Source organism: Mastigoproctus giganteus, chromosome 3 (genome assembly GCF_048544385.1).
Source record: "Mastigoproctus giganteus isolate SK-2022 chromosome 3, ASM4854438v1, whole genome shotgun sequence".
Taxonomy (NCBI): domain Eukaryota; kingdom Metazoa; phylum Arthropoda; class Arachnida; order Uropygi; family Thelyphonidae; genus Mastigoproctus; species Mastigoproctus giganteus.
This window is the reverse complement of record NC_143577.1, coordinates 242,139,060-242,158,466: the sequence shown is the minus strand read 5'-3', so window position 1 is coordinate 242,158,466 and position 19,407 is coordinate 242,139,060. Positions and strand designations below refer to the sequence as shown.

Here is a 19,407-nt window from a genome sequence, read left to right as displayed (position 1 = left end):
TCAATCCTCCACTGCAGATTATTGCAGATCTGTGAGACAATTCTTGCGGCATGATACAATATACCTCCTGAAACATTCAGAGGCCTTATAGAGTCCATGCCTTGCCATGTGGTGAAAGTACCCATTATTAGGTAGCTGGTCAGGTCATAATGTTTTGACTGGACAGTATGGTGCTACTGCTCAATTTGAGATTTGTCAAAGCATCAGCTTGCACTGGAGCCAATTATTTTGTGAATAAAATTTGAAGGAAAAAATGTAACTGATTAAGAGGAAAATCTCTTTATGCAAGAAATATATTAACATGAGACTTTATTCTCATTCTGAAATCATGTGCTGTCAGTGTTCTTTGAAACTAAATTGGCTTATCAGTAATAAGTTAATATCTTGAATGGCATTAAATATCATTTAGATATTGCCTCCTGCAGCAAAGGCTAGGTTATCTCCACCTTCTCCAGGAAGATAGGAAAGATTCCAGAATTTTGGAGAAAAGAGCACTGAAATGGAAAATAATAATATTAAACAAAGTCTCAAACATATCTGTATACTGCAAATAACTCAGATATACTATTATTTAAATCAGTGGCTTTCAAGTTGTTCTCTACCTCAGCGGTTCCCAAACTACTGAGATTTATGGACCCCTTCAAAAATCAAAACAAATTTGCAGACCCATTCAAAAAAAAGTTTGCAGATCCCTACATATATATATAGTTATTATAGTAAAAGTATAATATGTACTATATAGATGCTGAATATGTATATAAACATAACAGTATACAGTGGGCCATAAGGCCAAGATAACTTATAAAGACTAAGATAGCCTTGTGTAGGTTTATAAAGCCATACCCTGGAAATAAACATGTAATTTGTAATAATATATAAATATATAATACAATAATGATTATGTAGCTAATTATTGAATATAGATACATTGAAGGGGATTTTTTTAAGGGCTAACCCTTTCAATATATCCCACCAATAATTAACAGAGCAATCTGTTTCTGATTGCCATCTGCCTGTTTAACTAAGTCCAATTCTTAAACTTAAAACATAAGGCTAATTTGGTTATAATTTAGCAGCAAACAGGCAAGATAACATTTAGCCCGACAGATAATTACATTATTACTAATTACATATAATATTATTACTAATTACATGTTTATTCCTAGGGTATGGCCTTGTAGACCTACACAGGCTATCTTAGTCTTTATAAGTTATCTTGGCCTTATGGCCCGCTGTATACTGTTATGTTTATATACATATTCAGCATCTATATAGTACATATTATACTTTTACTATAATAACTGGATTACAGACTGATGTAATGTTCAATCTACTATTGATGGCATTAATCTGATCTGGCAAAAAAACTTTTATATTTATCCCTATTTTTTATATATATATATATATATATATATATATATATATCTGATAATTAAAATAAATATGATATTTAAAATAAAAACACCAGCCAGTAGTACGGCAATAATGCAGAGCGAAACTAAATGCAAAATAATATAAAATAAACAAACAGGGAAGGGAAAGTAGAGATAATAGGACAAAAAGGTAGTCGATAATCCCCTGTATAATTTAGTCAATTAAGTCATTAAACCCAATTAATAAAAAAGATGTAAATTTAAAATAATGCCAATTATAAATAATTTAGCGGTACCCCCCTCGAAGGTACCAGTTCCAAAAGACGTGAAATATCACCAAATGATAGCTACATAGCCATATTTATTTATTTTTTATTACTTTTGCTTAATTTTTACCTCACATAATATAAATTAGTGGTAGTAGTGGGTTGATATGCTAAATAAGCAGCGCCTGTGCCGCCATCTGTTCTTTTCCTTTCTATTATATAAGCTGGTTAAGCTTGCATTATGTCAGTGGTGTGGCTCTGATCAAGAGTGCTGTCTGTTCTATAGATTATTTTTCGCTGCATAAGGACCACCGCCATGCAAATCCTCTGCATTGGTTGATCTATCGGAGAATGGAGGGGTGGTTTGGTTCTTCGATATTTCTGCCTTTGCGATGATTTGTATGACGATTGAAATGCAGCGATTCCATGACCATTATTGGCCTCGTGGTCCTCGGTCGATATGGGGCATGATGGTCAGTCTATCATTTTGATCTATTATTTTGATATTTTAGTTTTTTGGTAGTTTCTTTAACCCTTTTTTGGTGATATTTCACGTCTTTTGGAACTGGTACCTTCGAGGGGGGTACCGCTAAATTATTTATAATTGGCATTATTTTAAATTTACATCTTTTTTATTAATTGGGTTTAATGACTTAATTGACTAAATTATACAGGGGATTATCGACTACCTTTTTGTCCTATTATCTCTACTTTCCCTTCCCTGTTTGTTTATTTTATATTATTTTGCGTTTAGTTTCACTCTGCATTATTGCCGTACTACTGGCTGATGTTTTTATTTTAAATATCATATTTATTTTAATTATCAGATATAATTAGGCATCATGTGGAGGATGTGCATTTGCTGCCTCTAATGATAGCTACATAGCCATATTTATTTATTTTTATTACTTTTGCTTAATTTTTACCTCACATAATATATATATACACACACACACACACACACACACACACACACACACACACACACACACACACACACACACACACACACACACACACACATGTGCGTGTGTGTGTGTGAACTGGATTTTCTGAAAAGAAAATTCAAAGTTTTTATGTGTGCAACAGCTCAAGCTTTATTCTTATTTTTATACAAATATATAATTTTATTTAGCATCAATCTACTATACATAGAAAAATAATTTGAAATATGTATATAATTATATATACTAATCATATCGATAATAAGTAATGTTCTATAACAAAATTCATTGTGATTATATCAGTATATTTAAGAAACTAAACACATTACTTGATACCATCTGAATGTTTCATGGACCCTCTGTAAATATAGACCTGTTACTTTAACTTCTGTTCTGGGGAAAATAATGGTGTCACTGGTTAAAGAAGTGATGCAGGATCGTCTAGACAAGACTGCAGTAATAGTTCAGACACAGTTATTATTGTTGTTGTTATTTGGTTTTTTTTTAAGAGCATTAGCAACTAAGGCCATATTGCTCCGGTGCGGTGGTCATTCCCTGACCTTTCCGCATGCTCCGTATTTGGTGGTGACGGGCTCGAACCCCGGTCTAATCAAGGAGTGTGTGCTACGCACTGCTGCTGCTCCTTCCCACCTGGCTACGGAGGCGCTTCAGACACAGAATGGGTTTGTTAAGGGAAAGAGTCTTGTCTGACCAATCTGATTGGATACTATGATGTGGTCACAGAGGAACTGGATGCAAAAAATAATTTTGATAACATATACTTGGATTTCAGGAAAGCTTTTGATACTGTTGCACATGGAAGACTGCTGCACAAATTGGAGCAGTATGGCATTAAGGGCAAGTTACTGCAATGGATAAAGGGATGGTTGAGTGGGAGATGGCAGAGAGTGGTAATAAATGGACACTGCTCTACGTGGATTAATGTTATTAGTGGAGTCCCCCAGGGTTCGGTGCTGGGCCCATTGTTGTTTTGTGTATTTATTAATGATATTGATGAAGGTATATCAGGTTTAATGTCCAAGTTTGTAGATGATACAAAGGTTAGCAGAGTTGTTAATGATAGTAAAGACTATGCTACTGCAACAGGAAACATGAAACGTTAAGCAGATGGGCTGAGAAGTGGCAACTGAAGTTTAATATTCACAAATGCAAAGTACTGCATGTGGGTAGCAGTAACCCAAGAGAAATGTACCAACTGTATGGTACTACACTTAGGGAGGTGGAGAATGAAAAACACCTGGGGGTAATTGTGCAGTTGGATATGAAGTTCTCTGAGCAGTGCAGATGGGCTGCTAGAGCAGGTCAGGGAGTTTTGTCAATGATATATAGGAATTTCACTAGAAGAGACAAGGAAGTGATTATACCTTTGTATAAGCCAATGGTCAGGCCACACCTTGAGCACTGCGTACAGGCTGGAGGCCTAATTGTAGTAAGGATGTAGAGTTGCTAGGATGAGTACAGAGATGGGCAAAAAGATTGGTGAGAGGAACAAGGGGGTTTCTTACCAAGAGAGGCTTAAATTCTGCAAGTTGCAGCATCTGGAGACTAGGCACCTGTGAGGTGATCTGACTGAGGTGTATAAGACCTTGAATGGTTTGAGCAGACTCAACGCTGGTGGGATACTTCCGCTTGCTCAGATTAAGAACTGAGGAAAGACAGTTGTAGAATAGATGTGCGGAAGTTTACCTTTAGCTAGCGGGTAGTTGATTGCTGGAACAGATTTCCATCTGTTGTTGTGGAAGTTGATAGCTTAAACAAATTTAAGGCTGAACTAGACAAACATTTGAAATGACCGGATGGGTGAAATGGGAAGTTTTTTTTTTTTTTTTAGATGATGCTCTGTAAGCTTGTTTTCTTGCATCATATGCCTCAACTAATACTAAATGGTTTACAGACCCCATTTTGGAAAATGCTGCTCTATCTCATTTATCCCTTGTACTTCTCTTATTTGGAACGACCTTCCCTCACATGTATTTCCTGAAAATTACAATCAACATAAACTCAAGTCCAATGTCAGCAAGTATCTTCTCTTCTCAACCTTCAACCTATATCGTACTAAAGTACTTTCTTTAGATTTTAGTATCATTCGTGTTTGGAACCATCTTAAAAAAAAAAGTGGTTTGATCATTATTATTTATCAACTATCTTCAATATTTTTTTTTTTTTGTTAGTTGTTGGCGCATCGGCTTCTGTGGCCATAATGCACCTCCCAAAGTTTTTGCATTTTACTTGAACCCGCGACCTTTGGGTTGCCAGGCAGGCACTTTACCCACCTAGCTACCCCGGTTGGCCTATCTATCTATCTTCAATAGCTAGATGATGGAACAGTATATACCTTTTATTCCTGTTATTTTGAAGCTTTCAGAATAAAGTTATTTATTCTCCCAGAATAAGAGTGAGAATCACAATAAATAATCTGGAGGAGAATCACCCATTCAGTTTATTTTTTTAAGTATACCCAACTCTAGTAAAATCAAATGACAAAAAAGAATATTAAAAATATTTAAAGAAGATTAAATTAAAACTCACAGATATCCTCTTCTTCTAATATACTTTCTAAATTTGTGCAGATTTTCTCACAAGGAGCTCTTGGTTCTAAGCGCACATGATGGTAACCTCGCAGCTGAGCTAGCCACATCAGACTTGTTGGCTCAGCTTCCACCTAAGGATGTAAAAATACAAAAAAAATACCAAATTTTTTTTCCAATAATGAAACATAACAGCAATTTATGAATTTGTATTTTTAACTTGGTGGCACCAGTAAATCACAGAACAGAAACTTGCATTAATCACTACCTCAAGGCACCATCAAAAATTTGGTGTTCAAAACAAGTGTTTGTGCATAATAAAGGGTAAACTCAATTTTTTTGACACCAATTCAGATATTTTATTAAATTAAAAAAACAAGCAATTCTCAAAACAAGTATTAAAAAAAATTATAGATTTTAGTTTATTATAATTAGCATTAGCATTAGTAGAGGCATTTGATGCAAGAAAGCAAGCTTATGCAGCATCAGCCAAAAAAAAAAAAAAAAAAAACCCACTTCCACTTCACCCCTCTGTTCGTTCAAAATACCTGTCCAGCTGAGCCTTAAACTTATTTAGACTATCAACCTCCACCACAAGGGATGGAAGTCTGTTCCACCAACCAACCACTCGCTGGCTAAAGGCAAATTTCCGCACGTCTATCCTACATCTGTCTTTCCTCAATTTGAATTTATGCCCTCTCAGGTGATTTTCCTGAGCTAGAGGAAGAATCCCATCAGCATTGAGCATGCTTAAACCATTCAAGGCTTTATACACCTCTATCAGATCACCTCGCTGGTGCCTAGTCTCCAGACACTGTAATTTGCAAAACTTAAGCCTTTCTTCATAAGAGCACCCCTTTGTTCCATTCACTAATCTTGTTGCCCTTCTCTGTACTCGTTCCAGCAGCTCTACATCCTTCTTGAAATGAGGTCTCCAGACCTGTATACAGTACTCTAGGTGTGGCCTGACCATCGCCTTATACAATGGAATAATCACCTCCTTATCCCTGCTGGAAAAATTCCTGTATATCATTGACAATACTCCATGAGCTACTCTTGCAGCCCGTCTGCACTGCTCAGAGAACTTCATATCTGCCTGCACAACCACCCCCAAGTCCCTTTCATTCTCTACCACTGTCAGTGTAGTACCACAGAGTTGATACGTTGCTCTGGGGGCTCAATCGGGCTCAATGTTAAACTTCATTTGCCACCTCTCAGCCCATCTGCTCAACCTTTCCAGATCCTGTTGCAGCAGCATAGTGTCAGTAGTGTCCTTGACAACCCTGCCAACCTTTGTATCGTCTGCAAACTTGGACATTAAGCCCGATATACCATTATCAATATCATTTATAAATACAGAAAACAATAATGGTCCCAACACTGAGCCCTGAGGGACTCCACTAATAACATCAGTCCACGATGAGCAGTGTCCATTGATTACCACTCTCTGTCTTCTCCCCCTCAACCACCCCTTTATCCATAGCAGCAATTTGCCTCCAATGTCACACTGCTCCAATTTGTGTAGCAGTCTTCCATGTGCAACAGTATCAAAAGCCTTTCTAAGATCCAAGTATATAATATCAAAGTTATTCCCTGCATCCAGTTCTTTTGTGACTGCATCATAGTATCCAATCAGGTTGGTCAGGCAAGACTTCCCCTTAACAAAACCATGCTGTGTCTGAGCTATAACTGAAGTCTTGTCTAAATGATCCTGCAGTGCTTCTTTAACCAGTGCCTCCATTAATTTTCCTGGAACAGAAGTTAAGCTCACAGGTCTATAATTACTTGTGTCAGCCTTTGATCCTCCTTTGGGAATTGGGATCACATTTGCACATTTCCAGTCTATGGATACCGCCCCTGAGTCCAAGGAAGCTCTCATAATTATGGCTAAGGGTTTGCTTACTTCCTTTGCTGCCTCCTTTAATATAACTGGATAGATCCCATCCACCCCGGGTGCCTTTCTTGTGTTTATCTTCAACAGTTTCTCCTCCACTTTACTCCCAGTTATTTCAAGATTCTGTAGCTTACTGCTAGAGTTGAATACATCTCTGGCATTCCCCTCGCTGAATAACTCCTCATGTGTGAATGTCGATGCAAAATATTCATTTAGTTTGTTAGCTACCTGAGCAGGATCATCAACACTTGACCCATCAATATCAAGTGGACCAATTTGATTCATCCCCTTCCTTCTAGAGTTTACATAAGTAAAGAACTCTTTGCTGTTTTTCTTTGCATCCCTTGCCAAGGATTTCTCATAATCTGCCTTCGCCTGCCTAACCTCCTTTGTAACTTGGTTGCATATCAACTTGTATCTATCATAGGCTTCTGTGTCATGTGTTAATTTGTATGTATCCCATGCATTTTTCTTCTCTGCCATATGCCTCATAACAGTCTTCACACACCCTATGAACTGGGAGTCACAGCCAGCTGTGAACATTTAAGTCAAAGGAAACAACTGTTTTCTTTTGACAATTCTGATAAGAGGACAAAGGACAGTGATCAGTATTAAATTATAATGTAAAATGTGCTATTTACTACAGGGCTGCAAGTTGGAATGAAGTAAAGCAGAGTTAATATTAACTTAAAAAAAGCTATTAAACAATGGTGATGTTCTAATTAATTGAGACAGAATCAAAGATGAAGAGCATCAAAATATGTTGTATGACAGTGAAGAAAAGAATATTAATTTGGGGGATGTAAGAATGTGGCTAGAAGATGAAAATAGCAACAGCATTTCAAGATGATGATGATGTGGGAAGTAAAAGAAGTTGCCTCGATACCCTTATTAAATATGCAAATTTTGACAGGGAATTCAAAAAATTCTGTACACCCTTAGAAAAATGAAGAAATGTTATGAAATTGCAATACAATAAGACTTTTACTCAATTGCTTCAAAAAAGATTATGATTGGACTTTTACATCTGATTAAAGCTATAGTTATTAACATTTTAACACAAAATTCATTTAAAAAAAATTGTATTATTTGTGTTCTGCTTGATTTGAACTCTTTGCATTTCATTTTTTTTTTAAATATACACATTTTCATAATTTTTTTTCCTTTTCATCCTATCTGTTTCCTAATACCATATAAATTAACATATTTTCTGGATTGTGAATAAATTTGCTCATTTTTATGTACCTTGACTTAAAAATATTTATGAATAATTATATTCTATAATTCTACCCCTTCTGCCTTTTAGTCTGAAACAGTTTTGCTGTAATAAAAATTATAGTCATTTTAAATTCAATTATGGATTCAGTTGTTCTAGGTCTTTTCAGTAACTTTTTTCAGCACCTATAGCAAATCGGTGCATACTGCTGGAACTATATTTGCAACTTTCTATCCACATCATTGATTATTGTGAACCCTAAACTTTATTAATACTAAACCAGAACTCAACAGGATTAAACTAGCTTAATTTGAAGTGAACAAAAATAGAAGAGAAACAATCCAAACAATCTGCTTTAACAAAGGTGAAAGGATGGGTGTCCAATGAGGAATACATTAAAATGAAAACTATTAAATATTGGTGTAGATATACCATAGATATAAATGAAAACTACATTTGTAGTGTAAAGGCATCGTTTTAGTTGTATCTCATATTGTGATAATCCTTCACAATCCTCCTGATCATCCTTATTATAGTATTAAAATGAAAAATAACAAGTTGGGTATGTGCACATTATGTTTCAGGTGCATTCAATTTTAATGTACCTAAAAATCTCTACTGTACTTGAGAAGTTAACCAAAACCTCACCATGTGTTGGGTAGATGTGAGATGAAATTTGTATAACAATTTTTTTTTTTTTTTTTGGAGGAGGAAATGGGTGCACAGGAGACAGGTTGACATATTGATATGATATTTTGTCAAAGGTTAAGAAGAATATTTTTAAAAAAGTCCTGAAATTTTGAAAAACACTGGACATGGAACTGAAAAAATTAAACTGGACCTAAAACATCTTGAAACTAGGCACGGGAGTGATTCAGTTGGATCGGAAAAGTGCCAATGTATCCCCAATACATAAGGGCAATTTTAAGAGTGAAGTGGGAAATTATCTGCCAGTTAGTCTAACTTCAGTAGTAGGGAAATTACCTGCCGGTTAGTCTAACTTCAGTAGTTTTTTTTTTTTTTTTTTTAAGAGCATTAGCAACTAAGGCCATATTGCTCCGGGATATGCAGTGGTCATTCCCTGACCTTTCCGCATCCTCCGTATTTGGTGGTGACAGGCTCAAACCCCGGTCTAATCAAGAAGCGTGTGCTACGCACTGCTGCTCCTTCCCACCTGGCTACAGAGGTGCCTAACTTCAGTAGTAGGGAAAATCATGGCATCAATGATCAAGGGTGGAATTCAGGATCATTTAGATAGAAATGGAATTTTGAAGGATACTCAGCATGGTTTTGTAAAGGGAAATCATGTTTAACTAATCTGGTAAGCTATTTTGACAGGGTCCCTCAAGAGCTGGACTTGGGGAATAATTTTGACGTTTATTTGGATTTCAGCAAAGCATTTGACTCAGTCCCACATAAGCGGTTACTTTATAAGCTGGAACAAGTTGGAATTCACAAAGGGATAATCTTTAGATGGACAGCTTGATGGCTTCAGGGCAGGAGGCAGAGGGTTGTGATAAATGCTTATTCTTCAGATTGGGTTGACATAAGAAGTAGGATTCCCCAAGGATCAGTATTAGGACCACTGTTGTTTTTGATTTTCATAAATGACATTGATGAAGGGATAGAGGGCGTGATGTCTAAATTTGCAGATGATGTAAAGATTGGTAGAGTAGTTAATGATCGCCGCCAAGCACAGCTTCAGAGTGATCTAGATAGACTTCAGGAATGGTCAGAAAAATAGCAGCTATGCTTTAATCCAGCAAAGTGTAAGGCATTGCACCTGGGGAACAGTAACCCTAAAATAACTTATACACTTGGAGTTGAAGTAAAGCCGGTAGTGGAGGAACAGGACTTGGGTATTATGATATGGTCAGACATGAAGTTCTCTGAGCATCGTAAACTGATTGCAGGGAAGGCCCATGGTGTCCAATCGATAATTTATCGAACAATTGCAAGTAGAGATAAGAACATCATAATCCCATTATATAAGGCTATTGTTAGACCACACTTGGAATACTGTGTTCAGGTACGGAAACTGCACCTAAAGAAAGACATCGAGCTTCTTGAAAGGGTGCAAAGACAGGTAACTCGCCTGGTGAGATCAGCAAAAGGGCATCCTTATGAAGAAAGACTTCGAATATGTGGGTTGCAGAGTTTGGAAACTAGACACCTTAAAGGTGTTTAAGGCTGAGAGGCATCAGTAAAATGATGAGGATGAAATTTTCAAGATTATAAATGATGCTAGAACTAGGGGACATAAATTCAAGTTATGGGGGAGATGTTTAGTTGGACTGCAAGAAGTTTTATTTTAGCCAGTGAGTTATAAATTACTGGAATAAGTTACCTACATGGATGGTAGAGGCTGACAGGTTGGGGAAATTCAAAGGTCAGCTGGATAATTACCTATGGGAGGAGGAAAATGCATAGGTTGTCTATTTCCTTTTCTCTTATTATTATTATTGACATTAAAAATGTTTTTACTAGTGTTATTCCAAAAATTTTGTAATGAAAAACTGCCATGTGAAAAGCATTACAAAAATTTATTCCAGTTTAATTTATCTTCTACTGGACCAAATTTAATGAAATTTTGCATGGAGCTTCATCTTAGCTCTATACTAGAAGAAAAACTTTCAATCATCTGAAAATATGAACATGTGATCAAGGAAATTTTCTCTCAATGTGGATGTATAGCATATCGTTGGAAAGCTAAGCAATTTAGAAACAGAAATATTAAGGTTTTAAGATACAAAAAATTTCGGAAACTGGGAAATGCATTAATTCAAAAATGCATCTGGTTTCAAGTCAACTGGTATTTTCAGATAGAATGTAATTTTTTTCTTTACAATTAAACTCTGAGGCTGGTAAAGAGTTCTGCACATTTATAAAAACATTCTTCAACTTGCACATGTCATCGGATCTTTCTATAAATACTACACGTAATAGAACAACTATAGATGGTGTATTTGTCATGAACTAAAATCTTTTCAATGTAAAAATTATATATCCTATTATAGTTCATCATCATCAGCCATTTTCAATCCATTACAGGATGAAGGCCTCTCCAGCAACTTTCCAGTTTCTTCTGTTTTGTGCAATGGAAATCCATTTACTACCCACAAACTCATGAATTTTATCTGTCCATCTCCATTGTTGTCTTCCAGGTTTTCTCTTAGCTCCTCTTGGATACCATTCTGTTATTTTCTTAGTCCATCTGTCATCATGTCTTCGAGCTATGTGTCCTGCCCAAGACCATTTTAGTTCTTTAGTTTTGATAAGAATGTCCTTTACCTGAGTTTGCTCCCTAATCCATGTTTCTCTTCTTATCTAACAGTCTGTTATACTTATCTACTATAGTTATAATTATCCTAATTATAGCTATCCTACTATAGTTATCACAGACCAATACTTTCACTAACCAATATGTAATTATTATTAATAAAATAAAAACATTGTTATATTATTATCCATGAATTTTATTAATATCTGAAAATTAAAATGTTTTTAATGCCTGCCGATGACTTTTAAATGTAAAAAACTTAAATATGCTAGTGGCAGGACACATTATGTACCTGGTACAGAATTTTTTTTATTATATATATTTTTTTATTCTTATTATTTTATTTTTTTGTTATTTTATTTTATTTATTTTATTATTATTTTTTTTGGCTGGTGCAGCATAAGCCATAGGCTTCCTTGCACCATGTGATCATTGCTAATACTAATATCTGTGGGAAGATCTGATTGAGGTGATTAAAGCCTTGAATGGACTGAGTAAGTTAAATGCTAATGGCATTCTTCCACTTGCTGAGACTACACACAAACGGGGCATAAATTCATGTTGAGGAAGGATGGTTGCAGGATAGACTTGCAGAAGTTTGCCTTTGCCAGTGGGTAGCTGATTGTTGGAACAGGTTCCCATTTGTTATTGTGGAAGTGGATGGGTTGAATAAATTCAAAGAAGAACTGAACAAATTCTTGGAGGGTAATTTCAGTTGGGTGAAACTGTAGGTTTTTTTTTTTTTTTGGCTGATGCTATATAAACTTGCTTTCTTGTATCATTTGCCATTACTACTATCCAGAGGTGTATTGCTAAAAAAAAATAGTACCAGAATGCTCATCAATTAACTACAAATAGTTACCTACACTTTTTTCATTTGCAAAAATAAATAAGTCAAAGATTAGAATATTTGTTCAGTATTTATTTATAACCATTAAATAAAAATTTCAAAAGTAAAAAACAAAGACAAAAAAATTTTAAAAATCAGAAAAGAAAAAAAAACGAAAACAAAAATTCCAAAATAATAAAAAAAATACTGTTCAGAAGAATCATAGAAATTCCCATACAGGATTGATTACGTATTCTTGTGTAACCGACCTTTTTGTTTGTTGGTCAACAGCAGAATGATGAAACCACAACCAAGTTCAGACATAAAATTTGGATTCCATAATTCTAATGGTGGACTATGTAAGTTTAATAAACAAGAAACTTGCCATTGTTGGATCTCTTTATCTAACACATTGTACTTTAGTAAGGAACGTTCAAGTTTCATTGCAAAATTTATATTTTTGTTTTTAAAAAAATCTATTAATATATATTTTTAGTAGCAATGGGTAAAATAGATATTATTTCTCCCCCCCCCCCCCTTTGATTATGCCATTGTTTCATAATATTAGGTGTATAAATTTAATGATTTTCTATTATGACATTTAGAAAAAAGTACCAGAACCTCGTTCCGGCCTGAATACACCACTGCTATTATCTCCACGTAACAATAACACATGCTGAAAATTTTGTGTCAATCCAAATTTCCCTTCTCGAGCAATGCTTTCACTTATATACAGGGTGTTTCAATTAAAAGAGGTCTAATATGCTTATTTAGGTTTAGGCTATTTGTTGTCTGGACCTTTTTTTGTCGTATTTGGGCTTATATTTTTGAAAATAAGTAGCCAGCTAAGTGTGCCATGAGCCCACACATTGCACAAACCCCTGCATAATAAATTTATTAAATGATATGTACAAAAAGCCATTTATTATTAACAGAATACACCAAATGGTATTTCATCAAGGATTGGCACCATTCAATATTAGCACTAGCAGAGGCATATGATGCAAGAAAGGAAGCTAATACAGCATCAGCCATAAAAAAAAAAAAAAAAAAAAAAAAAAGCCATTTCACACATCCATTTTCTCTAAAAGTTTGTCCAGTTCTTCCTTGAATTTATATAATATTATATTTTCCTTTTTGAATATCTTCCTTGAATATATTCAAACAATAACTAGCAGTTACAGCTAGGGCTAAATATTAGCCCCATGGCCACAGCTAACTGACAGACTGCTATTTCATACAGATTGCTGGCTCAACAACAGACAGCAGACAAAACAGTTATATACACCAATCAGAATGGACAAATTACTTCCACTGATTACCTTGATATTCTGATTGACCTGGTTCATCCCATGGTGCAAACATTGTTTCTCACAAATGATGTCATGTTTCAAGATGAAAATTCTCCAATGCACACAGCCAGATGTGTCTGATCTTGGTTTGAGGAGCATGAAACTGAGGCTAAGCATCTTTCATGTCCTGCACAATCACCAGACTTAAATGTTATTTGGAGAGGAGAGTGAGAGGCAGATTTCCTCCATCTTCATCACTCCAAAGAGCTTGAAATGTTTCTCCATGAAGAATGGTCCAATATTCCTCTCAAGACAGTTTAAGATTTATTTGAATCTGTTGCACATACAATATAAGCTGTTTTAAATGAAAAGGGTTTCCTATTATATTAGTGAAAACCTTGCAACTCTTATCACAAGCATTTCCATTATTTGGTCCACCCCAGTATACAGAGTATAGCATTGCTATTTCAAACAGATTGATATCTCCTACAATACAACTTTTAAGAAATATTTTATAAAAATAATTATTTCTTACCAGTTTGAAGTACTTTGCATTATAATCTGAAGAAATAAAGACCCAATTTCCTTCTGTCATTTCTGCTGCTGGTGGAATAAAATATGGTCTGGAGTAGAATTTACGTAGAAACTTTTCTGCTGGTTTTTCACAGTTTTCCCTATCATAAAAATAATTTTTTAATATCTAATTAATTAACTGGTGTCCCAGTACCTTTGGTACTGGGACACCAAAGAATAAGCACACTTAGCACAATTAGTATAAACCCTGTAGAAGGTGTATCAAAAACAAATTGAAGAGCAGGCTTATGGTTTAATTTATATACCATTCAGCTTCTTTTTTTGGGGGATTTTTTTTTTTAGAAAGGCAATAACAGCTGAAAATGGCAAACTTTACAATTTTATTCTTTATTCTGGCATTATATTGGATAACAAGTGCAAATAATGTTTAGTTTTGAATAAACCTCAAACAAGCATGGGGAGGATTGATAACACTGATGTTTAATCCTTGGATTTGACCATTCCAATATCAGTGCATATAAATTACGATATTTCTCATTAGTCCCCCCTCTATCCAACCACTGCTACACTGAACCATGATAGAAACATCACAGCGTTTTTATCTCACATGCTCAAGGCATGAGGAATTGTTTGGAGTGAATACAACTGTACAGATCTTCAGAACTTCATTGCTGTATATGAATTTGCCAATTTTTTTCTTTTCTATTAAATATTGTCAAATACTCTTGTGATCCAAAACCATGGCAAGTATGACTGAAAACTTTGATGCACCAATTTAGAACTATAAAAAACTACAATCACTAGGCTTTCAGGAAACTATGATATATTTACTGTATGCACTTTCTTTAATGTGCATGGTAAGAAGGGATTGCATTGATTTTCCAAAAGATTTCGGAATTAAAATTTTATATTTACTGGGTGGAAAACAGGATTTAATTCTAAAATAGTGTTACCACTTGCTTATGAGTTCATTTTCATTACAAGTGCTTGCATCATTGATTGCATAAATAATTTTAATTAATAAGGTGACATTTAAAGTAGATCTTATCTTCCCATTGTCTTGAAAAGGTATTGTAAGTTCTACTTGGGTGGCTAATAATTGAAACAAGTACAAGAATTTTATGGCTTTGGAATGAAATATATATTGTGTGCAACCACAGTGGGTTAACAGTCAACATAAATATTCATGTTTTAATTATTTATTAACCTTTTCAGGAGTAAGTACATATGTATACATTTTTTATATGTGGGCCCTGAGAAGTACTTATGCATACATACATTTTTCAAGGTAATTTCAAGTGATGTGTCCATTTGTTTATGAAATGTTTTCAAATCATCCAGTAAGTGCTGCCATATTTTATCTGTGTTTCTAAGAAATTGAAGATGCAGTTTATAATACATGGCAGCAGAAAGATAGATTTATGTTTATGAGAGTTGGCAGCACAAAAATATATTTTAAAACTGGAGGAGATCACACCTTTTGGTGACTGTTGTCTAATTTTGACTTAAAAATGATGAAATTATTTGGAATTTAATCCAGAAGTTGGTGAAATTGTATCAAGTGATACATAAATAGAAGCAGAAGATAATATTACATCAAAAAAAGAAGTATCAATGAATTGTTTTATAAATTTTTGTGATTTTTAAAAATTCTGATTCAATTTTTGTAATAATTTCACACTAATGTTGTGCAACCAAGTCAAGAACAAATTAATATAAAAGCATTTTATGTACAAAGCTTTAATTTTTAAAATTTTTAAAATTTCATAAACATTCCAGAGTCCACAACTTGTGGAAACCTAACTGTTAGACTGACTAGTGACCCAGTCGTGTTCAGGGAACTCACTCTGTAAAGGGTTAAAGTCTCAGTTATTTTTACATAAAACTTATAGTTAGTTGGGGTCATGAGATGTATACAGCATGTACTTTTCAAGTCTTTGCAAATTTGATATGGTAATAATCATAAAAATAATTTAATGATGATAAGTTTGTTTTAATACAAAACTCAAATATGTAGCCTTATGTGAAGTTAACAAAATGTTTTAATTCTATAAAAATTTAAATTATTCCTTACCAATGAGCATACCACTTTGTTGACTGTTCTGACAGCAACTTTTTAAGAAGAATGTGATGGTCATTAATCTTGAGATTGGTTCTAAATTTGCAAGTGTACAAACTGCTAATCAGAGGATCAAAAAGATAGCCCTAAAAATAATTTTTTATTTATTAAATAGAATTCTGAAATTATTACAAAATTAAATTTATTTACAGTTCCCACATTCTTATTTTAATTGAAGAGTATGCTTTTTATTTAAAAGAGCAAGACATATTTAATCTGTTTTTTCTTTTTAATTTGAATGCATTTTATATGTGCCTGGAACTGAACACAAATACAGTAGATTGAAAGCAAGCAGCAATTATTAAAAAACAAATGTAAACAAAACATATATAATATTTAAAAAAATTTTAAACATTTCATCAATTAAAAATTATAAAAATTTTATAATTCATTAATCCAATCATTTCTATGTTTGGTTTCCTCATCACACAGTTCTACATCCAGAGTAGACGCATCTTCTGAGGAAACCAAACAATATCAATTATGCACACCTTAACATCCACTTATTATTTTTTTCTGAGTAGTGTAAGTTTAAAAAATAATAAAATCTTGCATCATATTTGTTAATTTGAAGGTGTCAAACACAAACCAGTAATTTCCTCTGTAGTCAACTGACTTGCAACGAATTCATTCAATATCCTTTTTGCCCCTGAGTATTTTGAAATATATTGTCTTTTTTACAATATATATATTTTGAAATATATTGTAACATTTTTAGTTACAGTTTTAAAAATGTCATACACATAATTTTATTTATTACTATTATTTTTTTAAGAGCTGATTTTCAGGCTAAAACAATCTTTGTTACCATGGGTATCATCTTTTTAATGTATATCCTAGAACAAAGAAGTGTTACTTCTTGACAAAAAATTTCTGGAAAAATAAGTATAATCATAGATGGTACTGAGCAGGCAGTCAGCCATACCAAGAATACTTGGAGTGGCTGACAGCCTGTTTGAGAATTTTTTAGGTGCATGGGCATCTATGGCCACAGCATGCCAGCTGACAGCCTGAAGCACTATTGTGGCACTCAATATATTAAACACAAGTTATAATTCAAATATAAACGGTATATGTTTTTTATCATTAAAAGATCACGTACATCAGAAAGGTTCAAGAGAGTGAAGGAGTTTTCCATAGCTGGCCATTCTTTTGTTGCATGGCTGATAATGACAGGAACATCATCATGAAGATACCTATTCATTATTTCTTCTTGAGAAATGGAATCAAATCTATCAATTTCAACTAAGTCTTCACAAGCCTATAAATAAAATTTCATTATACAACAAACGTTAAAATAAAGAATGATGTATTAAGTATATGATTCATTTGTACACTTCACATAAAATTCACTTATATATGAAGTTTATAATTATTTATACAAAGTTAAATTTAAGTTTAATAATTAGATTTAAAGCTTGTTTGTTTTTTTTAAATTGGATTTTATTGGCACATTAGCAATTAAGGCTATAATGTGCCAAAACCAGAGATTTAAAGCATTTTAGGCTCAAAAATGCAGTTCTTAATGATAAATACTAAACTCCCTTTACTGACTGGAAAGTATAGAGAGGAAAGAAAAAAAAGAATCATTTTCATCCCACTTTATTTTAGTTAGTTCATTTTACTAGTAAATTTTATACGTGGAAGAAATTTAAATTATTTATTCACCAATAAATTTCATATCAGCCAAGTACTGTGCTACAAAGAATTAGTTTGTGATTCTCAAAAGGTACAAAGATAGAATACATTAACCAAAATAACATGTAACTGAAAAATTATTTCCAAAAATTTTAATTATTCCATTGAAGTGTTCCTGAAAATCAGGATTTGGTTTCTTCTTTAATTAAGATATCAAAGTCTTAAGTACAGGTAACCCTCGTATAACATGGTAGTTAGGTTCCTATAAAATGTCATGTTATACAGGACTAAGAAAAAGTACAAAAGGGGGGGGAAGGGTTATGTTCCAAAAGCTAACAAAAATACACTATTTCGTTAACAAAATGTTAACAAAACTAAGAAAAATACACCATTCTAGATTTCATGTATCTTCTAATCTCTTTCAAAAATCAGTAATTGGGTTTGTTTGCTTTTGCTTGATAAATCTTTGTGAATTTCATTGTATGGAACTAAGCATTTTTGACGCTCCCTTTTGAACTTTGGGCTCCTTTCATTCAAGAATCTGCATTCAAAAAATAAGATTCTAATTGCTTGGCTAACTTTATGCTTTCCCGTATGCTTTTTAATGTAAAATTTGGAAGTTGAGAATTTTCATCTGAGCTATCGTCCTCTAGATTAATTTGGTTTTACTTCCAATGCCATTTCCACCAAATCCGCTTCGCTAGCCTCTTTTTCTACCAGTAATTTTGAACATCTTCAGTAATCAAATCTTTTTTTTTTTTTGAAGCATAGGCAACTAAGGACACGTTACTTTGTGTATATTATCTATAAATTGCATGTGTCCTGAAGTCGATTTTCTGTTTTGCTGGATGAAAAACATGCTACCGTCACCTGAGCCCGACTAACTCAGCCACATGGCCTAATGACTCGAATAAGTACAATGAACAGTTGTACAGAGAAATAGAGTGGGCTAGTAAATCGGAATGTCTTATAATGGGGGATTTTAACTTCCCAGATATTGACTGGAAATTGTGGGTTGGGCACTCACACACTAGTCAGACTTTTGTGGATTTATTGGATGATTGTTTTCTGCAGCAGCATGTTTGAGAGGCAACCAGAGAAAGTAATACTCTTGATCTGGTTATCAGCAGTGATCATTCATGTATTAGGAATTTGCAGATAAAAGAACCACTAGGTGGCAGTAATCACAGTGTACTGACATGGGATTTACTTAAAGATTTAATTACCATCAGGGGTAAAGGAAAGGGTTTTTGCTTCCGTAAAGGCGAGTACAGTGGTCTCCGACAGTTTTTAAATTCTGTACAGTGGGATCAACTGATCCCACTGTAAGGGTTGTTAATGATAGTAATGGCAGTGCGCTACTGCAACAGGATCTAGATAATTTGGGCAGATGGGCTAAGAAGTGGCAACTGAAGTTTAACCTTGACAAATGCAAAGTGCTGCATATGGGTAGAAGTAACCCCAGAGAAACGT

General features: G+C 34.0%; 1 protein-coding gene across 1 annotated transcript in view; it reads right to left on the bottom strand.

The window, feature by feature from the left end:
• Positions 1–338: 338 nt before the first annotated feature.
• Positions 339–19,407, bottom strand: part of LOC150088969 (uncharacterized) — a 28,257-nt gene continuing 9,188 nt past the window's right edge. Inside the window, exons 3-7 of the mRNA XM_090370372.1 lie at positions 17,399–17,557; positions 16,252–16,382; positions 14,179–14,317; positions 5,134–5,266; positions 339–494 (exon numbers count right to left, since the gene is read on the bottom strand). Coding sequence (XP_090226498.1) covers positions 406–494; positions 5,134–5,266; positions 14,179–14,317; positions 16,252–16,382; positions 17,399–17,557 — 651 coding nt within the window. The 3' untranslated portion in view covers positions 339–405. The remainder of the gene's footprint in view (positions 495–5,133; positions 5,267–14,178; positions 14,318–16,251; positions 16,383–17,398; positions 17,558–19,407) is intronic.